The 24,717-nt window shown below is 51.7% G+C and overlaps 9 protein-coding genes across 9 annotated transcripts; 8 read left to right on the top strand and 1 right to left on the bottom strand.

The window, feature by feature from the left end:
* Window positions 1-5,842: 5,842 nt before the first annotated feature.
* On the top strand, window positions 5,843-6,166 carry J4E92_007343 (uncharacterized protein; the record flags this gene model as incomplete). Its single annotated transcript, XM_051498706.1, has 1 exon — window positions 5,843-6,166. One exon carries the CDS (start codon window positions 5,843-5,845, stop codon window positions 6,164-6,166), a length of 324 nt encoding a protein of 107 aa, XP_051350980.1.
* A 1,007-nt stretch (window positions 6,167-7,173) lies between these two features.
* On the top strand, window positions 7,174-7,684 carry J4E92_007342 (uncharacterized protein; the record flags this gene model as incomplete). Its single annotated transcript, XM_051498705.1, has 3 exons — window positions 7,174-7,178; window positions 7,227-7,232; window positions 7,273-7,684. The coding sequence occupies 3 exons, from the start codon at window positions 7,174-7,176 to the stop codon at window positions 7,682-7,684; spliced, it is 423 nt and encodes a 140-aa protein (XP_051350979.1).
* A 318-nt stretch (window positions 7,685-8,002) lies between these two features.
* On the top strand, window positions 8,003-9,454 carry J4E92_007341 (uncharacterized protein; the record flags this gene model as incomplete). The annotated part of the gene is made up of 1 exon (XM_051498704.1): window positions 8,003-9,454. One exon carries the CDS (start codon window positions 8,003-8,005, stop codon window positions 9,452-9,454), a length of 1,452 nt encoding a protein of 483 aa, XP_051350978.1.
* Window positions 9,455-9,803: 349 nt separating this feature from the next.
* On the bottom strand, window positions 9,804-10,693 carry J4E92_007340 (uncharacterized protein; the record flags this gene model as incomplete). The annotated part of the gene is made up of 3 exons (XM_051498703.1): window positions 9,804-9,935; window positions 10,000-10,065; window positions 10,121-10,693. The coding sequence occupies 3 exons, from the start codon at window positions 10,691-10,693 to the stop codon at window positions 9,804-9,806; spliced, it is 771 nt and encodes a 256-aa protein (XP_051350977.1).
* A 2,320-nt stretch (window positions 10,694-13,013) lies between these two features.
* On the top strand, window positions 13,014-13,915 carry J4E92_007339 (uncharacterized protein; the record flags this gene model as incomplete). The annotated part of the gene is made up of 2 exons (XM_051498702.1): window positions 13,014-13,503; window positions 13,560-13,915. 2 exons carry the CDS (start codon window positions 13,014-13,016, stop codon window positions 13,913-13,915), a joined length of 846 nt encoding a protein of 281 aa, XP_051350976.1.
* A 699-nt stretch (window positions 13,916-14,614) lies between these two features.
* Window positions 14,615-15,427, top strand: J4E92_007338 (uncharacterized protein; the record flags this gene model as incomplete). The annotated part of the gene is made up of 2 exons (XM_051498701.1): window positions 14,615-14,881; window positions 15,008-15,427. The coding sequence occupies 2 exons, from the start codon at window positions 14,615-14,617 to the stop codon at window positions 15,425-15,427; spliced, it is 687 nt and encodes a 228-aa protein (XP_051350975.1).
* A 621-nt stretch (window positions 15,428-16,048) lies between these two features.
* Window positions 16,049-18,004, top strand: J4E92_007337 (uncharacterized protein; the record flags this gene model as incomplete). The annotated part of the gene is made up of 3 exons (XM_051498700.1): window positions 16,049-16,226; window positions 16,278-16,629; window positions 16,678-18,004. The coding sequence occupies 3 exons, from the start codon at window positions 16,049-16,051 to the stop codon at window positions 18,002-18,004; spliced, it is 1,857 nt and encodes a 618-aa protein (XP_051350974.1).
* A 554-nt stretch (window positions 18,005-18,558) lies between these two features.
* J4E92_007336 (uncharacterized protein) lies at window positions 18,559-20,148 on the top strand (the record flags this gene model as incomplete). The annotated part of the gene is made up of 1 exon (XM_051498699.1): window positions 18,559-20,148. The coding sequence occupies one exon, from the start codon at window positions 18,559-18,561 to the stop codon at window positions 20,146-20,148; it is 1,590 nt and encodes a 529-aa protein (XP_051350973.1).
* Window positions 20,149-21,599: 1,451 nt separating this feature from the next.
* J4E92_007335 (uncharacterized protein) lies at window positions 21,600-22,221 on the top strand (the record flags this gene model as incomplete). The annotated part of the gene is made up of 2 exons (XM_051498698.1): window positions 21,600-21,708; window positions 21,761-22,221. 2 exons carry the CDS (start codon window positions 21,600-21,602, stop codon window positions 22,219-22,221), a joined length of 570 nt encoding a protein of 189 aa, XP_051350972.1.
* Window positions 22,222-24,717: the final 2,496 nt, after the last annotated feature.

The following is a 24,717-nucleotide window of genomic DNA, read 5'->3' as shown; positions in this document are numbered from 1 at the left end:
GTAGGAATGCCACAGGGGCACTTCTTCTGTCCATGACGCAATAATCTTACATGATAGACGTGATAGTCTATGCCGAGCTCCTTTTATCCCGACGCGTTGGGAAGCCGAGAGCATATGTTGTTCGGCTTCTCTCGCAAGATCATCAAGGAAAACACCCAAGAGCTTGCGTAGTGGTATCACATCCTTTCTAAACGAGAGTCTTTGACTCGCTGTGGGTGGGTGTATGTTTCGTACTAAGATCTCGGCCAACTCTTCCTCATAGTTGTGCGTATGCTGTGCGAAGTTTCTTATGTTTTCCTTCAGTGTCTCGTATGCGGTCCCTTTGAAGACAAATTCCCGGATCTTGGAGAATGCGGGCATGAGGGCTGGATTTGTTTCGCCCAAATCGATTGGTTGGAGTCGCTGCAGCGAGCCAGAAGCGTTATTCTCGTCAGTTAGATACGCACTAGGGACCGCAATAGCATGAGTGTGGAAATGTTTGTAAATCGCAGATGAAAGATACCGCAAGCGCTGTCGTAGAAATGCGCAAGCGTGGTGTTGCAGGGTGGAGTCAGCCTCGGCGCGCAAATCCCTCTCGAACGCCCCTAGGAAGAATTGGACATTCTTTACTTTCATCTCATTCGCGCTCGATGTCGGAGAGCGGACAAGATTTGGCCAACTCAACTCTGGATCTTCAAGTAGCACCTTTAGTACCTCTGCAATAGTATCTTGCCCTTCTGATGCGATGGACGAAGTACGTCCGCTTGGTGCGATTGAGGTAGAAAAGGTGCTCTCGTCATCATCCGAGCTATCATTCAAGCCTGAGATGTTTTCGAAGATGTCGGGGATATCGAAAGTCTTTTTGTATCTCTGATGTTGGGGGCAGACATATCCTACTAAGACCGTTTTGGTTTGGACGCCGTGGCCTCGCTGGCCATGCGCTGCACAGGGGTCTATCGCATGCTTGTAGTATAAGCAGCGACAACGCATGTATCTTTCCAAGATTTGATAGCACATTCGAGGTCGCGCATAAGAAGGCTTTTGACGTGGTGTGGTTATGGAACGCAGCCTGGCTGCGGGGTAAGTTGAAGTGTAAGCAGCAGCCTGCCTGACGAGATTGGTCGCTTCCTGAGGATATCTGGCTTTAACCCGATGCGTCATATCATGCTTTCTCCATCTGTTTCCTCGTGCCATAGCCTCATAGGTAGACCTGTTCATACTATGAATACTTTCGCATTCATTCTGACCAGCCTCTGCACGTTTCGTGATCAAAGAATGTGCAATCACATGTATACACTTACAAAGTCACCACGCCGGTACCTGCGCTCATAGCGGGACTCGCCACAGCGAAGCAGAATTTCGTGTGTGCCCGAATTGAGTTCGTGCTCATTGCCCATGCCAATCATGTACCGTGATTCACATCTCTCTTCCGTCACCCGTGAGCCTTCGTAGAGTCACGGTTATGTCGACGTAGTCAACTTCACTTAGTGACACTGTGAACGCAGTCATACGATTGCATGACCTGATTATCTTCAAGAATGACCATTCACATGAGGCTCATTCAAATATGCGGCCAGATACCCTACCTTATCCATCATTTGCCATCATACTATTTCGCTTGAAAAACTAATCTGGATATATTCCTTGATGCACAAGCTCACACTCAAGTAGACATGGGCCGTCCTGCGATACAGCTACACCCAAAAGCGCAAGCCTGGACCCGTACCAAAGGAAACGGTGCGGAAACTAAGAAATTCGAGGTCGAGAAGCGGAAAGACGTGCACAACGTTCCTGGGAAAGACAGACCGTCAAGTTACAAAGTAACAAGTCGCGGACCGCATCATCCTCTGCCTGAAACGCAGGTCCCGATTGCAAGGGCGCCTCCACCTGTAGTACACTTATCTAGCACAAGTCTAGCAAGCGCGGCACCAATTCATAGTCGAGAGAGGCCCTATGTTCGAGGTCTACCCGAGGTCTCTGTCGTATCTTACAACGCATATCCTCGAAGCAACATCAGTGAGGCCCCAAGCCATGCACCGGCAAGACCAAATCTTGCAACTTCGTCGCATACCCCGAGCGTCGCTCATAGTACTCATAATACCCACGCTGTGAGCGTAGTCAGCGATCTTAGGAGTCATGCGAGCACCAACAGCGTCGCTCAACCTAGCTTACCTGGAGAATCCCATCCACCTTCTCTGAGAGATATCCCAATACCATCCTCAAATACGATTAGCTCTCGTACTCACAGCGCTGTGAGCACTGCCCCGAGGACGGCTTCCGAGGACTATCTGTCTTCGCCCGTGTCAAGAAACAGCTCTCGCGCACCGAGAGCTACATCCGCCGCTCCGAGTCACGTACCCGAGATTTACCCGTCTTTACCCCCCTCACGAGATAGCTCTTGCGTCGCTCAAAGCAGGGTACCCGAAAGCACGACGTCTGTGTCTGAGTCAAGACTTCTAACGTATCGCGCCCCAAGCGTTGTGACCGTCACATCAAGTACGATATCGGACCAGCACCCGCTTTTTCCTGCGTCAACTGCTTCAAGCGTGATACACAATTTGCAGCCGTCGCGTTCTCCGAGTGTCGCTAGTGTTGCCAGAAATACGGTATTGGAGGACCGTTGTGTGTTAGCCGCACCTGTATCTGGGAGTCCTGGTATCGCACCTAGTAGCGTCAGCGTCAAAAAAGAGTCGTCAGAATACCTGCAAGAGAGCCACTCGCGGGATCCCTCGCGAGCACCGTCCTTGCAGCCCCTATCTTCACGAGCGCCATCTTCGCGAGCTCCATCTTCGCGAACGTCTAGCGTAGCACCAAGCATTCGAAGCGAACATGTCAGCAGCACTGTCAGTGCCGCTCTACTCCGCGCCAATGAAGAGTACGCCAAATCTGTAATCAGCTGCGGTTCAAGCGAAGTGGAAAGCAGTGTGCGAAGCCGCAGGCCAAGTGTCGTCTATCGCGATACACGTCACACACGCTCTAAACGCTTTATCTACAATATAAATGTTTATACGTTCTATTATCTAGCGTTTATCTAATATTCTACATCTTTTTTAGTATTATTATTTAAGCCTATATATTTTTCTATATCTTTACCTACACGTTATATAAAGTAAGTATAGTATTTATTTTATTCTAGCGTTTAACGTTACTACTAAAGTAGTTCTAATATATAAGTAGCTACTTTTTATAAGTAAGCTAGTATACTAAATATTCTATTCTTATTAATAGCTTATATACTATTATTTACTTATTTTAAATAAAGGTTTAGGCTATTAGTATAAGGCCTAAAATATTAGTATAACTTATAAAGAATATAGTAGTATTACTTACTTAATAAAGTATTTAAGAAGTAGCTATATATTCTTAAACTATGTAACTCTTTAGTATATATACTTATATAAAGAAGATACTAAAGAGCTTATAAGATTACTAAATACTTAAGAGCTTATTTTTTAGTTAGAAAAGTAATAGTAATAATATTAGAGAGAATAAAAGTAGTAATAGTAATAGTAGAGTTATTTAGGTTCTATATAAAAGTAATAAAAAACTAAAAGAGTATAAAGTATACTATATTATATATAAGAAGAGAAAGAAAAGTTATAAAGATAAAGCTTTTATATTCTTCTTTAACTTACATGTATATAAAAATCTTAAAATCTAGTTATTCTATCTTATAGTACTGCAATAACTTATTAATAATAAGCTACTTATAACTCTTGTAATATATATAAGATACATAATAACTAAATCCGCCTATTAAATATAGAAGGGATAAGAAAGAGGTCGTCCATCGCGACGAAAATCATGCCGACCTAGTCCCCGAACGAGCCCCAAGTAACGCTGCAAGTACTAGGAGTACTCGCAAATCGGGTCGCAGTGAGCGAGATATGAGCATCGCGTCTACAGCCAGAAGTCATGCGCGCGAGCAAGACTACGAGCCGAGAATCCAAAGCCAGTCGATCTCGAAGCGAGCCTCGAGTATCAAACCTAGTCGGAGTGAGCGAGGCGGCAGCACCGCGTCGAAAGCCAGAAGTTATGTCGATGTTAATGAACATGAGTCCAGTAGCGAACGCGAGCCAACTTCGAGACGAGCGTCGAGTAAAGCAAGCAGTTCTAAGAGTAGTCGAAAAGCATCTCGTGATGACCGTGGTCGCAGTACTACATCTCGCACTGGAAGTGCTCAGCATGAACCAGCGGAGGTGACAGTAACTTACGATGAGCACGAAGACGCTAGGTCTGAAAGTCTACCTTACTCCGAACGTAGCAAGTCTGCATCAACGCGTCGCAGCAGCTCGGTATCGAGCGTCGAAACCGTCCGACCACTTGCAGGCAAACACAACGCGCTGGTAGTGTACAATGACAACGCCCTTCATACCGCCAAAGCTTCGAAAGATGCTACGCGTCTCCGGTCATCCAGGCGCAAGAAGAAGCCCGACATCGATGTTCGTTCGTATGTTGGCAGCGATGATGTGACTGTAGTTCTCCCGGACCCTTCGGAGGTTGGCGAGGCGGGGCGCGCATCTGGATCGCAAGATCAGCAGAAACAGCAGCAGTATCTTGAGGAGTACCAAAAGTGTCAGCGGCAAGAGCAACAACATCAGCAGCGGTATCAACAACGGCAACCGAACTCGCAGCCGTACCCCCAGCCGTACTCGCAGTCTGAACCGCATACGTATCCTTTCCAGTACCCACAACAACAGCAGGCGCATTACCCTACTTGGGGCACACCAGGGGGATATCCGCAATATACAAACTATCAATATCCAAATCAGCAATACCCAAACCCGCGATATACACATCCACCGCCCACCGCTCAATCATACTATCCAACTGCGGATGCAAGTTATTCGCCGCCGTACGTGACACCTACGCCTCAATACGAAACGGGGTATGAGAAATTGGGCGAAGAACTTGCGCAAGGTCGGAAAAGCGGTCGTTTGCCCAAGGCCCGGGATAAGCGACGTGAGAAAGTGGAGCGGCCTAAGAGGACAACTCGCATGGAGGAAGAAGATGAAGAGTCAGCGCTTGTATACGAAGAGGGTGACGGTGGCAAGTTCCCTGGGAAATGGTTTGATCGAAAGGCCTGATAGTATCGGGGGTGGGATGGTCGGAGGCTGGAGGTGGCGTATGGCTCGGCGTTGCGCAGTTTCGCAGAGCAGAGATTGGAATTGAGAAACGGGAGCTAGATTGCTCGGGGAGGTAGAAGGTGTAGATGATGCAGATACCGTAGCGGGTAGACTCATCGATGTGTACGTTACACAAGACTGAGGTATGAGTCACTTGCACTGCTTCTCGTTAGATGTAGGATGAATATACTCTTGCCATCACGCAAAGTTGACTTTCGAGTATGGTTCGCCTGGTGATGTCAGTATGTATCGTAGTGCCGTGGAATGTATGCTGGCCTGCTCATCGTCTCGCGTTTGACCAACGTCGATATATATGTGACCTAGCGTTGCAGTGAAAGAGATGGACTCATGGGTGACGTGGAAACTGTCACTCACATAACTGCTGGCCTCAATGTGACATATGCGAAACTGCCGTGGGCGTTCTGACTGTGAACCTTACGAAGAAAGCATGTCGCGTGGGTTATCGATACTGTCAATGACATACAAACCAGATGCCAGCTTTTTCAATGGACGATGTCACATACAGTCCGCGAGGAGAGTAGTACTCGTCCCCCCGTACCTATAAATGCCTCTCCCGCATGCCTCACTCTTTCTTCATAACAACTCACAAAGCCTCGACTTCGATACCCAGCATTCATCGAAACTATTCGCATCATTTGGCACACCTGGATCAACCTGATCATCACACAACTCACAAACCATCCAACCAATACACATCTCCAGGCCACATAAAAAAGATGGTCTTTCCACCGTCGGTGGCAAAGGCAGTGCTTGGCGTAGTCTCAGTCAGAAAAGCCCCGGACGGAAAATCACAAACCGTTCTTCGGAAGACGAAGGTAGCGGAGGGAGGCTCGTCTCCTCAAGCCAAGAAGAAGACCGATGAGAACCAGCAACACAAGAGAGAAGCCGAAAAGAAACAGAGACTCAAAGAAAAGTATGCCAAGGCAAAACTCAAGTACGAACGCAATATGAACAAGGATGGCTTGACGTATCTTGCGTTTAGAACCGGGGGGGAGAAGCCGGATTTTTCCAAGGGCGAGAGGCCGGCTGTAAGGCGCTGACCAGACGGAGACAGGCGTGGAGAAGAGGTTCGAGTGCCGGCACTCTTTCTTCCTTGATGTTTCGATGGACGATCATACGTTTGAATTGTTGTTTGCGGAATATGGTTCAAGTTCGGAGGCGTTTGGCGTACGGTGGATCGCGCTGGTGTTCATTATATCAAGGATATCGTCGGTGGATAGGATGTCACGAAGGACTGTGATTGTGAGTAGTTAATTTGAAGATTACTGCATATTCACCGTTTGGGTCGTGGTCCATATAGTGCCACTGCGCTTCGCCGGGCCAAAGTACTCCTTTTCCACTCGTCGACGATCCTAAACAGCAGCTCTTTCTACCGACGTCAGCTTCGACATCCCACAAGTGCGTCTTCTGTGCATCATCGAATTCCTGTGTCCATAGTGTCAACAGCATGGGCTTCTTCAAACGACTCTTCGGGGGAAGTAGGACGCCGCCTCCCATTCACTTCGGTAAGGTATTCAGAATAGCCTACTAGTTCACCACTAAATAAGCAGGTTCATATTCTGCATACGGTGGATACGGTGGATACCCTGCATATGGAGGGTATCCTACATATGGAGGATATCCTGGATACGAAGAACCAAGACGCAGAAGTAACGCGTACGCTGACGGTTACGATTCTGATGAGAGCCATGGCGGTTATCGATATGGTGGTGCTCGGCGACGATACCGCAATGGATCAGGAAGACGTGGTAAGTGACATTTCCGTGAGCTGTTTCTGCGTCCAGTGTTGAATCAGTACTTCCTCTTCCATTACCCCGACAGTCACATGCCTCAGTATAAGGTCGTTGTGGCTGTTTCTTTCTTCATGTACCCAACGCATTCTCACCAAGCACCATGGTACGAACGAAGAAGTACTGGGTACGCAAGCATATCCCATCAATCTGGGAAGGATGGAGCAACAGTCGGCGAGCTCATCAAATAGACCAAAGAGCGAGACACTCTAGGCCGCCCGAGGAGATGATGGGAACGCCAAATCGTACAATCTGCCATGTAGTAAGCAGAACCGATAGGAAAGAGCTGACCATGAGACAGACAACCCAGCTGGCGGTCCGCCAGGCTTCGTACCCGTTGGCAATAATAAAAATAGGGGCAACAATGGTAATGTTCCTGCGCCGCAGCGTGCTCCTAACGCACCGAACCAAGCACCACCAGCTCGAGGTCCGGGAGTGGAGGGCCAGGGTCAGGGTCAGGGCAATCCTCAACCGCCGCCGCCGCCGCCCCAGCAGCAGCAACAGCCACCCGAGTTCCACCAAATGCCCGCTATGAACAACACCCGTGGCCCACAACCCGCAGAGGCGGATCCTCATCTGCAGCAAGGAGGGCAGTCCGAGTATGGTGAGCGGCCACGAGGGCAGGGCCGAAGCGAGTATGCTGACGCTGAACCCGCTGTTCCTGATGGCGGGCGGGGCGGAGGTGCGCCTGACAATGGACCGCCTCAGCACCCGTGGATGCCAGAGACGCGGTTCTATAACCAGCAGCAGACGCGGAGGAGAAGATAATGATGATGACGCAAGATGGAATGAAGGGGATAGGTGATGAGTGGAAGGCGCGCTGAGCGCTCATGCTGGTATGATTAGCTATCCTTGTAGTATGCATCTCAGTATGCCTCTTCGAAATTATCGTAGTATTCCATGAAGAAGTGCCCAACGCGTGGCGTGAGGACAGTGACAAGTCGAGTGGAGAGTGAGAGTGAAAGAAGGTTGGTGCGGCGGCCACATGGGGAAGGTCTGGCCGCAGGCTTATCGATTAGGCCGCGCCCATCTCCAAAATTTCCACCAGCACTCCGACACCAACAACACCGCCAAACAACGCCCACGATGCCGAAACGAAAGCGCGAGACGACTGCCGCCTCCGGCAACCTTCCTCCTCCCGTCATAATGAACCCCGCGAAACAAGCCAAGTACTGCCAGAAGCGCCTCGAAGATGCGCAAAAACCGCTGCTCCAAGCTCTGCGCCATGCTTCACAGCTCGAGCGCCAGAAGTACAGTCGCAGAAAGAAGTATGCGACCAAGAAGGGACAAAAGGAGGCAGTCTTTCGATTGAACGCCGAGTACAATGTCCTCAAGGCGCTCAACTTGGAGCAGCTGGGCGACCAGCATTTGCGCAAAACTTTGTCACGGGTCAAAAGCTTGAAGGATGCGGAGCCACTACAGGAATACATCTCCGGCATCAGAGAAGGCAGCAAGGATACCAGCACACTGAATGTCACCGCGAGAATGTTCAAAGTCGTACAAGTGAAGAAGGCCGTGGATCAGGTCATCGAGGACCTGAAGGGCATACTTGGGGTCGACAAAGCCAAGGACAACGAAAAGGTGGAGGAGATCGTTAAGGAATACACGACAGAGGAGATGAAGAAGCACAAGGAAGAAAAGATGGCGAGGAAGGCGCAAAGGGTGAAGGCTGCTGACAAGAACGACGTGGAGATGAAGGACGCGAGCGACGAGGCAGACGACCCGTACATGGCCTTCAGCGCGCGGATAGCTGAGCCGTCCTCGGGGGAAGAAGACGACGAGGGCTCGGTGTCCGGCGATGAGCGACCGCCTAGTATCGCAGACAGCGAGAGCGAACACGACCCTGACGCCGATCTGGAAGCTGCCAGCGAGGACGAAGCGGAGGAAGTCGCACAACCAGACGACACTAGCGACGACGAAGAAGAGAACAGCGACACCGTAGCCATCTCGCGATCAGTAGCCCCTGCCTCCGACGAGTCCGCCGATTCAGATTCAGACTCTTCCTCCTCCGAAGCCACCGTTCCCACCAAAAAGACCAAAACCAAAGCCGCCCTCGAAAAGCCCACCTCCTCCGCCTTCCTCCCCGCCCTCAGCCACGCCGCCTACTTCTCCGGCTCCGAATCCGAAGCCTCAGACCTAGACGCAGACAACGCACCGCGCAAGAACCGCCGCGGCCAACGCGCGCGCCAAAAGATCGCCGAAGCGAAATTCGGCGCCAAAGCCAAACATCTCGAGAAGCAACAGCAGAACGTCAAATTCGATCCCAAACGCGGTGCCGTTGCCGGTGACGACAAGCGACAAAGAAGGGGCAAGCCGCTGGGCGGTCGGGGTGTGCAGCAAAGTGGAAGCAATGCGGAGCCGTTGGGCAGGAAGGATGATAAGAAGGATAGGAAGATGGGGCTGGGTGTTAAGAGGGATGATAAGGGTGAGTTGCATCCTAGTTGGCAGGCAGCGAAGTTGGCGAAGGAGAGCAAGAAGTTAAAGATTGATCTTGGGGGTAAGGGGCCTGCCGCAGGGAAGAAGGTGGTTTTTGATTAGATTAGATACCCCAGAAAAGTTTGCGCGGGTGGGTTGTTAATGAGTGGGCTGTTTCGTGCATGATATGTCGTAAGGGTGCTTGAGATCTTGTTCGTGTGCAATGGGTGTCTAGCAGAGGTATCATTCAGCGTCACTATGAAGATGTCAGAATTTTCAATGAAGAGAAGGACGAGAAGCTGAGTCTTTACGCATTGCTCGGCACGAACTAGTTATGCTACGGTATACGTCTGCCTAAGCCATACCATCGTTTTCAACCCTCAATCCTACGACCAATCATCGAACCCTGCATGTCAACTTTTTACTCATCGATGCTCAACCGCAAAGAACGACCGGATACCACGTCTCCACATCACCGACACAACTGTGGGCAGTAGTCCTGACAAGTACCGCGATACCGTCCATGGCGACCGTCCTCAACCAGATACCTCTTCATCCTGTTGAGGCATTCGTGGCGGCAGTAAAGGGTTCTGCAGTGATGGTTCTACGGCAATGTTAGTCAGTGCCAGGAGGAGAGGGCGGTGGGGGAGTAGGTGAGTGGGACCCACTCTGAAGCAATCATCGCGCATCCTCTTACATTTTGTGCAGGGAAGGTCGGTCTTGTTGGCGAGGTCCTGGTATTTGTTAGCATGATGGTATTGGGATGTAAGGGGTGGGTGAGGGGCTAACGGCGTCGATGTTGTCTTCGTTGGTGTCTTGTTCGTCGGTGTCTTCATCGGCGTCCTCGTCGCGAGACGAAACGGTTCGAGCGACACACTGGGGCGCAGCTCCACCGATACAGGTCTCGGTGGCTTCGCAGACCTTTGTGTTAACCCATTTGCGGCCATAGCAGCGTTGGATGATGTGTCGCTTGATCGGATCGAGGTAGGCGCACTGCTGAGTGCCTTCAAGACAGACCTGTTGTCTGGATGAAATCTCGTTGGCGGCGACAGCAGGTGTCTCGTCCTTGTCAGCGATCTCACCGTTTATGGTCGCGATGGTACAGTGAGGTGAAGGGTTTGCAATACAGATGACCCCGGCGTTGCAGATTTCGTGGTCGACCCAGTTGTGGTTGATGCAGCGCTTGATGGAGTGGCGGCCGAGGAGGATGATAGAGAGGATGGAGCACTTCTCGTCGCCGTTGCGACAGTCTCCGCTCACGGCAGATCCGGTGAGATCGTCGGAGAGGCCAGTGATAGCGGCGCCTGAGGCGATCTCGACGAAGCCTATGAGAGCAAGGAGGAAGATGGCGAGGAGCTTCATGATGAGCCGGTGGTGTGTAGGGGTAGGAAAATGATCAAGAAAGTAGTGTAAGGGACGATCAGAATAGATTGTTGAGGAGAATATATTTGAGAAAGTTGGCGATATACCAAGTTACTGGCTATAGGTATAGGAAGAATCTGCACTGAAGTTGGCCCAACAAAATCGAGGTGAAGGCGACGAGACACGTCACAATGTCGCGCGCTTTTCTCTAAACTTGCTCATGGCTGCCGTCTCGTATTTAATCTGTCACCGTGGGAGAGGGTATTGAAAACTGCTCAGCAAGGCCCGCCCTTGGTGGCTGTGGAATGCTGCGTGATGTTCATCCATTCCGCCCTCGCGCTGAGTTTGTACCGTAAATCGATGAAGCATCTCTCAAAGTTGCAATGTCGATTTCCAGACCATTGTTCAGATTCTATATGCGTCCGACCAGCGCGTCGAGTCGTTTTGAGGTGGTTTGATGTCGCTTTGGGACAATGGCGTGGTTGTCGTCGCGTGGTCACGTGGTTGAGATGGCGCGTGTTGATCGGCCATGCCGCAATTGGCCGCGGCCCTCTTTTCCATCTCATGCTGTGTTGGCACCCCGCTCAAGGGATAGACTGAACATCCACTTAAAGCAGTCAACGTACGAATCTACATCGCCAGTGAATTTTTCGAAAGTACATTCAAACACTCACGTCGACTGTGTTAGACGAGATCGATTTCTCACTGTTTGAGGTGCCCGCAACTGCCCGCACCACATCCATCGAAGACATGTCGCAACCTCCGGTATGGGGGCGCGGTTATCCCACGGGAGCTGAAGAGCTCGCAGGGCTTGTGGGGGTTGCTCGAGAGCGAGAGTGGCCATTGGCTAGGATCGACGGATGCCGCAACGGGCATGACTTCGTGAAAGAGCAACGTGGACGAGAAGATGTGCCCTTTCCATTCTCCAAACATCCCATTGGGCATGGCGATCCCTTCGTGAAGGTCGACTCGTTGGAGGTCTTGAGACGGGCGATTTCCAGCAACAATAAGGATGCTGCGACGTTGTACTTCCCGGGCCAGGTCCATGTCACAGAGTCAGTCCTCTAGCCTGTAGCGCTACCAGCGCTGCAAACATTCCAATAAGCTGACGAGGTGCCTGCTACAGCCAAACGATTAAGATTATCACCGATGCTCCATTGGAGTTCCGAGAAAAGGTCTGCAATATCTATTGCGGAGATCCATCGCGCCAAAAGGCGCTAGAAATCACAGACGAAACGGTTGCTGCCATGATCGAAGCGTTGCCGAACTTAGAACACGTGCGCATAGATGGTGCACCACAACTTACCGACCGCACGCTTTCAGCATTGCTGCGTTGCGATAAAATACGGGCGATAACCCTAACCACAACCCGCGATCAGCCAAACACGTTGGAGAAAGAGATGCTGGAGGATGGTCGATGGCCACGAGAGCTGAAGTTCCTCGAGCTTAGCGGCCAGCAGCTGCCTGGGGATATTATCGACTACTTCGAGTATTGGACTAGCGAGAAGAGGAGTGCAACACCTGGAGCGAGCCTAGAGATTGTCTACAACTTCGGACCATACTACATTTTCTGGCGTGACGGGTTCCCACGGTGCATCCGAGACTACGATTTCCAGAAATGGGGGGCATGGGATCCTGATTTCGATTAGATGTAGTGGCTCCGCGCGTATAGGACGGACGTATCCGGCCGTATTTAACATCAACTCGAGAGGATTTTCATTATGCGTAGCTGGCTTTCGTGAGATTGTTTCGTACCATACCGCTCAACGTCATCTCGGCCGGGTGGCGCAGTACAACGCGTCCGCGTCAATAAATGCCCCTGAACTGCGCCTCAAAATTATCGCTCAAGTGGGGCTGTCAGAGCCTAGCTCATCGGGAGGGAACATCCGCGTGCCAAGTAAAGCTTAAAGAAGCTTGACATCCTGCGTAAAGATGGTGAACGCCTCATCCAAATCGCTGCATTTGTTGGAGTTTGACATGCCAGTGGTTGAATGTGGTCGAATGGAAGCGAACGTGATTGCAGTAGCCTCTTGCTGCAGGCTATCGTGGCTGCTTTTTGCCGAATCCGGACAGCGGCACCGCCTCACCGCCTCACCGAGATTGCGCCACGTTTCAAAGGTCCGGCCGTTCGCATTTGTTACGCATCGTGGGCCATCTCGAACAGATCTAGCTGCAGATGTAGTGGACCGATTGATGCGTAAGAGGGGTATAAGCAGATCATTGAATAAATACCTCACCCCACCTGCGTCCACATTACCAGACCTCATTACAACCTTCAGCCACATCTCTCTACCTACCTTACATACGCAATATACTCACCATGGGTTTCCTCAGCGAATTGATCTCCGACTTCACTAGCTCTGGCAAGCAAGACCAACAGCAACAGCAGCAGTCAGGCTATGGCCAATACCCACCCCAACAACAACAGCAGGGCTACTCACAGTACCCTCCCCCACAGCACTCTCAGCAACCACCACCAGTCTCACCACCATGGTATGCCGAGTGGGATCAACGCGAAAACCGGTGGATCTTCGTGAACCAGCAGAACGGCGAGCGAACTTACCAATACCCCGGACCCGGCTACGCGCAACAACAGGGCAACTACGGCGCTCCCCCACCACAAGGTGGATATGGTTACGGCCAGGATGGCTACAGTAACCAGGGCGCATACCAACAAAGCGCGTATGATCCGACTCGCAGCGGTCAGCAGCAAGAAGAGAAGAGCGGCGGTAATGGCTGGAAGTACGCCGCAGCCGGTGTCGCAGGTGTTGCAGGCGGTGCACTACTGATGCACGAGAGCGACAAGATCGGTACGTACCCCTCCACTCACCCAACTTACCCACATCATCTCTAACCCCCCTCACAGAAGACGGCTGGGACAGCGCCAAAGCCAACGTATCCAACGGCGTCGACGAATTCGGCAACGACGTCAGCAACTTCCCCGAAAACGCCGCGGGCTGGACCGGCGAGCAAGTCGGACGCGCCGAGAACTTTGGCGACGACGTGGAGCAGAAGTGGGACAACGGCGTCCAGGACGTGGAAGACTTCCCGGAGAACGCAGCGGAATGGACGGGCGAGAAGGTGCAGGCTGTGGAAGATATACCAGAGGATATCGAGAACAAGTGGGATAACATGACGGAGGGTGTGGAGCAGTTTGGTGATAATATGGAGAATGCGTATGATGAGGGGAGGGACGAGCAGAGGTATGATGATGAATACTGAGATGGATGAAGTATGGAAGGAATGATAGGAAAGGAATGCAAAGCTAATCAATAAGAGGTCCAATGTTGATCGACAAATTGGACCGTGTTCGTTGCAATGCACATTGTTGTAAGGTCAACCCCAAGGCAGAATTCTCCAATCCGACACATAGACTGTACGAAGTAAAAGCGACTGTAGAGCCGAGTACAAGAGCAAGGAAAAGAACAAATCAATCTTTCATTGTCGAAGTAACCGTTCGTGGCGTTGGTAGCGAACTCGGGTCCAGGCACCATTGGCAAAGGCGCAACGTCGCAACTTGTGCCCGGCGTAGTCGCTATGACGACGTCAGGATCTGCATAGACTCCGCTCCAATACACTGCAGCATCAATCGTGTCCGCACGAATGATATTTGCGAATTATTCCTTCATAGCATGCGCTGCACAGGCTTGGCGGTGGGGTTGAGGTCGTAGAAGTCGGACGTGGGATGCCTGACGGAGGCGCAGTCGTGCGATCAAGCATGTCTTACTCGGGTCCCGTTCCGGCGTACAGGTGGAGTAACGCGGTGAAAGCTACCCCGCCCGGCTTTATCGTGGTTGTATATAGTAGTCGTGGGCTGCAAGCCTTGCGCTTCATATCGCAATCATCCTTCCACTCCGACCTCTACCCTTTCCAGGTTATCTATCACATCTCCATCTCAACGCTACTGTATACGATACAGCCATGAGTTCATCGATTCTCTCCAAGGCCTTGCAAGCCACATCCCTCCTGGCATCGACAACCCTGGTCGCTCTCTCGATTACAACGGTTGCTCTCGTCACCCACTACAGCGAGTCGATGGACGCAAGCTATCCAGAAGGCAGTTACACATATTACGGACCCGTCGGCTCACCTGCACGAAGGGAGTACTGGGAGGAGTATGACGCCGGAAACAGAGACTTCAACAAAGTCTACATGCAATATGTGACGAGCAACGACATCTGGGTCTTGGTGAGCGGTTGTGTTGGGTTGGTTGCCGGAGTCGTGGGATGGCTGACGGTGGCGTTCATGATGATGAAGGAGAAGGTATGCCTAACTACCTCCAACCTCTAGAGGCCCTGCTGACAACTGCTCCAGAACCCCAAGACCGCTGGCTCACGCTTCCCATGGGTACTAGCCTGCTCGATCTTCTTCGGTCTCGCCGCATTCGCCATGTCACTCACCTCCACAATCATCACCTTCGAGACCAAGAAACGTCTGGAACGCGAGGCATGCGTACCCAGCGCTGCATACTCATACTACAACCCGTATTTCGACTGCACGCGCGAACTCGCTGCTTGCAGTATATTCGAGATGCTTTCTAGTGGGTATGATGATCACAGTCAACAGATTTGCAGTGAAGCGCAGGCGAGCAGGAGGATGTTGATTCCCACTTTGGTCTGCGCGGTGGTGCTTGTCAGCACGTGGATTGCGCAGGCTATTGTGAGCAAGAAGGGAGCGGATGCTGAGGCCGACAGGAGGGTACAGGACTTGCAGGAGCAGGAGGAGGCGGAGTAGGAGAGCTGGAGACGGCGTATGAACGTATGGGATTTGGGAACAGCAAGAAGACATGGGTTTTCGTGTTGGAACGCGAATGAATGTGAGATCTCGGAGTAAACGATAGATCGCTCGTAGGTAAATAGAATGATATCAATGACACGATACTCTGCCAGCCTTTGGGATGTCGCACGTTGAGGCAGGAATGACTACCTGCCGAAAGATCGGTTTTCGGCAACGCGACGGAAGCTGCTGCCGCTGCTTGGCGCCCCACTCAAAGCCCATTCGTAATTGGCTCAACACCGGGGCAAGCGCCAGAGAGGGGCTCACCGCGAACGCGCATCGGAAGGATGCGCGATCAACACCACTCCGTCGAATCGAGGATAAAACCGAAATGAATAACGCATCGACTCGTTTGAAGTTACAGGACCTTTTGTATGGGATGACCCACTTGCAGCATCCCACCTTCCCCGTGTGGACTCGGGTCGGGGGTATTGAGAGCTCTAACCTTTGACATGGGTAAATGTACAGCTGTGGCACAGGTACCTAAGGACGTGCCGAGCAAAAGGTTCTGGTCTCTTAATGCCGTGAACGAGACACTATCTTCTCACCATGACAGCGTAGATCACGAAACCCACGAGAATGTTGTCAGTCAGGTACACGTTCCTTGTTGGGCTCATCGGCTCCCTTTCTACACCCGCAGCAGCGGCAGTGAGCATTCGACAGACGTCCCCAGTGTCAACTACCTACGATTATATTGTGGTGGGTGGAGGACTCAGCGGATTAGTAGTCGCCAATCGCTTGACTGAAGATGCAGATGGTAAGCACAACGCCTCTCAGCAGTATGGTCTACATCACTGACAGCATCAAGTCTCTGTTCTGGTCATTGAGAATGGCGCCATCGATAACAGACCTACGACAAGCGTGCCTTACTTTGCCAACATCAACGCCGAGAACTATTATCCCATCACTTCTGCTCCAGAACCTTTCATGAAGAACAAGACTTGGATGGTGCATGTAGGCAATGTTGTTGGCGGTGGCTCAGTAGTCAACGGGATGCAGTGGGATAGAGGTTCCGATGCAGACTACGATGCATGGGAGCAGCTAGGAAATCCGGGATGGGGCCATGACGGTCTCGCGAAGTACTTCAAAAAGTCTACTCATTTTGATGGCCCTTCGGAGGCAGTCCGCCAGCACTTCAACATGACCTTCGATGCCAACGCGTACGTGCTCATGTCGATTTCAACTGTACGGTAACTAACCACGAATAGATACGGTGACGGTCCAGTCAAAGTATCCATACCCAACTACCAATACGAAGACTACGTCGACATCATGGGATCGTTCGTATCCAGAACCGACATCCCTCACTCACCCGAAGGTCTCACTAGACCCATCGGAACGTTCTGGACGCCGAATTCCATTGACAATTCCACCAAGCAGCGGAGCCATGCTCGCAGAGCCTACTACGATCCAGTTCAAACAAGAAGCAACTTGCATCTTATGACCAATACCCACGTCGATGAGATCTTGTTCAAAAACAGCACTACGCTCGTAGCAAGCGGCGTCAAGTATACATCGAACGCCGAATCCTTGAAGGCATCTGTCTTTGCGAAGAAAGAAGTCATACTTGCAGCCGGAGGCGTGTTTACACCGCATCTGCTCATGCTGTCAGGCATCGGTCCAAAGGATGAACTGTCTGCTGCTGGGATTGCTGTGAAGAAAGACCTTCCGGCTGTTGGCTCGAACTTCCAGGATCATCAAGCCTTGTACATGCGCTTCAACCTCTCGAACCAGTCCATTCCCAATCCCGACATGCTTGTCACAATACCTGATCCAGTCTTCAACGCCACAGCTGCCGAGTTGTACGAAGCTAACCGTACGGGTCCATGGACCTTTGGACGCGGCAATGCCGCACTCTTTCTCGCATTCAAGGATTTCTCGGACAAGTACGCCGACATAACCGCCCTCATCTCTGAGCAAGATGCCACCACCTACCTACCACAACGCTATTCGAAGATCGATACCTTGCTGAAGGGATTCATGGCACAGCGCAAGATTCTCATCGAGCATTACCTTTCCGACGATGCGGCTACAGGTGAATACCCGATCCAACCCTGGGGTCGGGCAACTACCGCAGTGCAGAAACCTCTCTCGCGCGGTATGCTGACCCTTAACACCACGCACCCATCTGCAAATCCGATCGTTGTCCGGAACGCATTCCAGAACCCAGTCGATAAATTAGTACTTGGCGAGCTCGTGCGCTGGAACAGAAAGCATTGGACCACCGCACCCCTGCTGCAGCGCTATGCGCCTGTCGAAACCGTGCCGGGCGCACAATATCAGACCGACGACGAGATCTTTGACGCGAGCATCAAGGCTGCTGCTTTAGATCCGACGTATGCGCATTCGAGCGGCGCATGTGCGCTGATGCCAGAAGAGTTGGGTGGATGTGTGGATCCGCAGTTGAGAGTCTATGGTGTAGAAGGATTGAGGGTGGTGGACGCGAGTATTCTTCCGTTGATACCAGCGGCGCACTTGCAGGCAACGATGTATGCTGTTGCGGAGAAGGCTGCGGATATCATCAAAGGAGTCTGATCAAGATGGCCCTAGAAGAACAAGGGAGTGAGGATCAACGCCGGAGCTCTAAGTCTTGCTTTCACCGATGCGCTGCGACGTGTAGAGATTAATGCAAGTTCGACGGTTTTCGAAGACAAATTCGTCGCACTCGAGATCTGGCAAGTAGGATATGAAGAATGAGATGCCCTGACCATTTATGTTAGCGGACGAATGTCCAAGGTTGCTCTTGAACAAGCTTCCTCGCGCCCTAGGCATCCTTAGTAATAGCCATCCAAGAGGGATATACCGCTAACTGTATGTGGTATAGTGCGATGCAAACTTAGAGTGAAAATGTTTCCGACCCTCTGGTTTCCCCCGCACCACCAATCCGCTACGAGCAAAATGACGTGCTCCGTGGCAAGTTGTGCGAAATGCGCCAGAACTGTAATGATCGCTGACTCGCCTGCGAATTATGGGTAACGTGCTCGTGCTCAGTCGAGAAGTAAGCTTCGCCATGAAAAGCTTCCATGCGCCAGCTCTGAGATTCAGCTCTTACATCGCATCGCATTACCGCGGTAGACCTCGCTCCAACTATGACGACCACCGACCCCGAGAAAGATCCTCATGATGTCGCGGCGGCATCGCCCGAATCCCTGGACCGGATGCCATCTCATCTCGTCAACGAAGATCGCCTTCGACGCTCCCTCAGTGCCCGGCAGGTACAGATGATAGCCATCGGAGGCACGATCGGTACTGGACTCTTTCTCGGAACTGGTAAAGCTCTTGCAACTGGCGGACCAGCTTCGCTACTCATCTGCTACTCGATCGTCGGCTTCATCGTCTTCTGCACCATGCTATCTCTTGGCGAAATGGCTGCCTTTGTCCCTGTCGCCGGCTCCTTCTGCACATTCGCCGGTCGCTACGTGGACGATGCGTTTGGCTTTGCGCTGACTTGGAACTACTGGTTCAACGATGCTGTCAGTACGGCGGCAGATCTGGTCGCTTTGCAGCTGTTGATCCAATACTGGAGCGATAGTGTTCCATGGTATGCTGTTGGCATAGCCGTATGGGTGCTTATCGTGTTGGCGAATATCATCAACGTCAAGGCTTACGGCGAGCTGGAGTATTGGCTTAGTCTTCTAAAGGTGGTGACCATCGTCATCTTCGTTATCCTGAGCATCGCAGTCAATGCTGGTGCCAACACCGACCATGGATATATTGGAGGCAAGTTCTGGACTGCTGGAGATGCGCCATTCGTGGGTGGTATTGGAGGCTTCGCATCCGTTTTCGTGACTGCATCGTTCGCCTACGGTGGAACTGAGTCTATCGCAATCACGGCCGGAGAGACGCGCGATCCAGCTCGCGTGCTTCCAAAGGTCGTGAAGAACGTCTTTTGGCGCATCTTGCTCTTTTACATCCTTACGGCTATCATGATTGGATTCAACATACCGTACGATTATCCCGGTCTCTCGACGAAGTCATCGCGCACATCGCCGTTCACCATCGCATTCCAAATGGCCGGATCTAAAGCGGCTGGATCATTCGTCAACGCAGTAGTCCTCACCAGTGTCATATCTGCAGGCAACCACGCCCTCTACGCCGGCTCCCGCCTGCTCTACACACTCGGAGCGAATGGACATGCGCCTAAGGTCTTCACAAAGCTGACGCGATACCAAGTTCCGTGGATCGCCGTTTTGACGACGAGCTTGATATCCATTATACTTTTCTCCCTTTCTTTCGTCGGATCGGGCCAGCTATGGACATGGCTGCAGAACATCGTAGGTGTTTCGAACCAACTGAGTTGGATATGCATCGGCATCTCTTCGCTGCGTTTCCGCGCAGGTCTCAAAGCCCAAGGAAAGGAACACCTGCTACCCTTCCGAAACTGGATGTACCCTTGGGGCCCTTACATCTGCGTTTTCCTAAACATCTTTATTGTGCTAGTTCAGGGATGGTCGTCATTCAGCCCTAAGTTTGCCGCCGTGGATTTCGTTAGCTTCTACCTGGAGCTACCTATCTTCCTATTGATGATTGTCGGCTGGAAACTTCTGAAGAAGACCAAGTTTAGGAAAGCGAGCGAAATGGATCTTGAGACCGATGTCTATACCAAAGAAGATATGGAGCCGGTTGATAAGGGATGGAAAGGAAGGAGCAAGAGAATTGGCACCTGGTTTTGCTTTTGAGAACCCACCTTGCGCGCCAGTATTATATTGGACCTGGCGTCTTGGCTATGCAATACATACATACGAAGAAGCATTCCTATCTGCCCAAACTCCTGAGGATGCACCCAAAGGCGTTCTCTGTATCTCATGTTCATGCGCTAACAAGACGAGTGCTAGCGAACGTATTCTGACTGAGTATCCCTCCTACATACGGACGCACCGCTGCGTTACAGGCAGGTGCACTACCAACTCGATAAAATGTGGAGGAGCGTGCGAGTAAGGTTTCATATGTTATCGAAAGCTTCTTACAGTGTATGCCTCGGCTGGCGCGTAGCCAGCAAACTGAAGGATATTCCAGTATCCGCAGCGATTCGGGGGCCGAAGGGATGAGCTCAGGGACACGGGCTGTACCTGCATCAGCTCGACATTGAAATGTCCAAGTGTCGCAAGGCATCGCTGCGCAATTTCACAGAGGGACGACTGCCCTGCAGCCCTATACCGACCGGCGAGTTTTGACCGCGCATTGAGATCTCTATCGCAACGAATTCCAGATCGCTGCATGCAGGATCCAGGTTTAGGAGGCTCCCAGCCCAGCCACGACTGAACGCCTGCTTGGCGGGCGCCAACCATGCCACGACTGGACTAAGTCGCACTTTATCCGCCTCTCAAACCCCCGGCCCAACGCTGCCCGTGCTCAAAGGCTACGCCCCGCATATCCCCTAAACCTCAATCGTGTTTCTGCGCCTCGTGCACCCACTCACAGCCGTCGAACACGACCAGGATGTCGTGATAGTCGGGCGTACTTGAAATGACACGATGGTTGGGGTCCAAAAGACAAAACCCACTTTGCGACGAGGTCGCGGACCTTGAGAGCGTCTCTGTCGCTCTTCTTCCACCGACGTGAGCAGTGCATGTCCTGGGTGCTCTGTGCCATACGACCCTCTCCATATATCGCCATGTTTTCTTTCCTCTTGCGAATGGTATCTATCAATGTCGCTGCTGCGGCACTGATACATGCCCCAATGCCTGCACCAACAGCTCCTGCAATGCTCCCAAGGCAAGGTCCTGCAAATGGCATCGTGGTTATGGGATACGAGCTCATCGGCACGCAAGATAATAAGCCAGTCTGTAAGTGCACTGGCATGCATGCTCGATCTCGAGATGCGCTTATCTGACCTGGAAATAGGGTCGATCAAGACTTTCCCTCAATCCGACGGCTACCTCTTTACAACAGGCAGCCTGTATCAATCGTGCAAAGCGTCATCCGCTTTCGAAGTTGATGGAATTACCACGACTTCTCCTTTACCGAAGACAGGTTGTGAGGCATGGACAAGCTGCTCACATACAACGGTGTACGGGTCTGGAGGTGTAACTAGTACCTGGTAAGTTGAGCTGTATGTATTGCGCGTAGACTCCGCCATGTTAACCAGCTGAACAGCGACGGAGACTATGGGCTTTGCTACTCGGACATTATGTTCACCACCTTTGGCGCTTCCGACGCGTACACGCGTATTTACTGCGATTGGACAGGCAGCCATCCGTTGATGTCGACGACACTCTACCAAGCGCTTCCGGCCAATGGTACGTGACATTGCGCAAATGCTATATTTGACTTATTACTAATGTGTTGTAGTGGACTCAACGTCAGTCGCGTCCCAACAGGCAGCCTCCAGTATACCTGCATCGAATAGCAACCCGTCCATCTCGGCACCTACCCCGTCCCCAACGTCGAGCCCGGCCGGCGAGCAGGATCAACCCGCTGGCGGTAGCAGTCGTTTAAACAACACATCCGTGATCGCTGGAAGCGTCGTCGGGGGGCTTGCGGTCATCGCATTCGCCGGTGTCGCCATCTTATACATCCTCAAGCGCTCCAAGCGCCACTCCGCTGGTACTTCTGTCCCATCGAGCGACGGTGATTCTATCAATCCGTATGGCACGCCGGAGATGACCAGGAACGGATATCCTGATGCGCAAGCGTATACGCACACGGCGACAAAATACGGACACACCATAAATGGAGGCGAACTTGATGGGCAGCATGGCACCGCCGAATTGGGTGGCGTCTTGGTCCACGAAGTAGAGGGCCGTCGATGAAGATGGAAAGCAGGGAGAAGCGCAGAATAGGCCACAAAAGTGGCCAAGGGGGCAGCGGTGTAGTATTGTATGCAACTGCCTTGGCAGTAATGCATCGTCTGGTCGGCTGACGTACCGCTGCTAGCTGTCAACCCAAACCATAGGGGTAAGACGTTCAGCCAATGCCTCGAGACGAAGTGGCCCCATGGCGATGAATGACAGCGCACCCACCGATCACACGAAGCATGCAACCCTTACTTTGAGTCTATGTTCGACAGTCAGCAAGGCAGCATCTGCGCAGTGCCACTAAAACTGGCCCTACTGACCCCGAGTCAGCGCCCTGAAGTGGCAGTGCTGCTGCGCTTATGTAGGCCTCGATCTGGTCCCCGCAAATCAAAGCGGTGCTGACATGATCCGGCAATTTAGCCGCTCCATAGGCCAGCCTGCTCACCACATCAACACCAACAAATGTAGATGCTGCGCATACAGCTGACATGAATCAGATTCTGTCAAGTTGCTGTGGTTCTTTTCGTACATGCGCTACACGATAGGGGGCTGTAGTCCTTCATTTCCTGCAATGGTTCCCATCGACGTATATCTCACAGTATGATAGGGTACAGCCACGGACATACGTCTCTACCGAGGTCTGGCCGAACGCAGGTCTTTGAGACTGTGGGTAGTCGGTGATGCTAGCATTCAATACGAAGTAATTCTAGGGGCTTAATTTCTTCGAGACTGTGGGATCCTCTCATACTTGGACTTCGCTTTCTTTTCTTCATCGCGAACGCCCATTTCTGCCTCCTTCGACATTCACAGCGCCAACACCAAGATGCCTTGTTCCAGCCTATCTCATCGCATACTCTTCATAAGCTCCATCCTACTCTTGATCGCATCCATTGGCACCCTCGGTCTCACTGGTCACGCGAAATGGCTTTTGGTTCAATACTTCCCCGCTGACGCTTGGTACATCTGGAGAGGAACAGATGGAACATATGACGAGCAGCAGACGACTCAGCAGTGGATAGCTGTGGACTACAACGAAACATATGATAGACTAGCCGTTACGAGAGCGGTGTTGGGCGTCGTGGCAAGTGTACTGAGTATCTGGATCATGCGGGCGAAGCCCAGAGCTGTAATGGAAGAAGATACACAGGTACTATCCTTCGTGGTGGCTGTATCTTCATCAGGGCTTACAACGCATCCAGAACTCGCAACATCCCTTCAGAGGCAATACTGTTTATAACACGACTGTGGTACTCGCAGTTACGTCGTTCGCCAGTACACTTGCATCCGCGATTTGGTCCTCGATCCTGCATTACCAATCATCCAAGCGTTGCCAGATACCGGCAGTGTTGACGAAGTACAACAACGAGTTCACGTGCACGCGTGAGCTAGCGACCTGCGTCATGTTACCTGTCATACGGAAAACGGATGATGCGGCAAGGAGCATGGCTTGTGTGGAGACTGTAAGACTAAATCAAGAAAACGGATTGGAAGACCGGATGCTGACGGTTGCGATGCATAGAAAACTGTTCGGTGGCTGCTAGTCCCCATGCTCGTATTGGGTTTGGCATTAGTGGTGGGATATGCTGTGCAGATCTGGTACCTGAGAAGACGAGCAGCTCTCGAGCGGAGAGCTGAGGATAAGGTTGTTGTGCTGGAAAAAGCTGACTAGCTAGCCAAGGTGTGATGATATCAGCTGGCTCAAGACATTGCTATGCAACGTTTCCAGCAAACATCTTGCTTAGTATAAACTACATCGTGGATCCCAAGCAGAATCATCTTCAGTATGGATCTCACTCAACTTCCCACTGAGGTCTTCGAGATGAGCCTTGCGATGTTGCCCATCAAGGATCTGCTGCGCTGCGAGCGCGTCTCAAAGGCTTGGTGTGACCTGATCAGGGACGGACAAAACACCTCAGAGACTTTATTCCGATACAGCAAGTCTACAAAAAAGCAAAAGAGACCAAGCAAAAGAAAGCGCTTCATAGAGAGGACGTGGAACACACATCGTGCTAACCATCCCACCAAGACGGAAGCACTCGCCAACTGCATCGTGCATCCTCTCCTGAGTCGGTTCATCGGGCTACCAAGATTCTGCTCCATCGCCTCTTTCGACAGCCCCAATCTTCCTTATGTCGACCGCTGGAGCCTTCTTGGTACTGTGAACAGCCGGAACAGATGGCCCAATCCTACCGCATCATGGCGAACGATGTTCATGACCTGGCCTCCGCTCACAGAGATCAAGTTTCACGTTAGCTACAGACTACACGACGGCCGACCGTACCAGCGAGAAACCAAAATCAATAAGATTTATGAACCTGAAGGTATCACCCTGAATCATTTCTTCTACGCGCTTTCAAGTTCTGCAAAGCGGAAGCCCTGCCCCCCTAGTAAGTCGATGATGGCATGGACTCGCGAGTGGCCAGAGTACTGGGTTACAACCATGTACAGAGGTGTGACATTTCAAATTATTCCTGCTATTGGTATGGAAGTTGACGAGCTGGAGAGCACTGA

This window comes from Alternaria infectoria, assembly GCF_024043175.1.
Source record: "Alternaria infectoria strain BMP 0036 chromosome Unknown scaffold_12, whole genome shotgun sequence".
NCBI lineage: Eukaryota > Fungi > Ascomycota > Dothideomycetes > Pleosporales > Pleosporaceae > Alternaria > Alternaria infectoria.
This window is presented reverse-complemented; position numbering and strand designations above follow the sequence as displayed.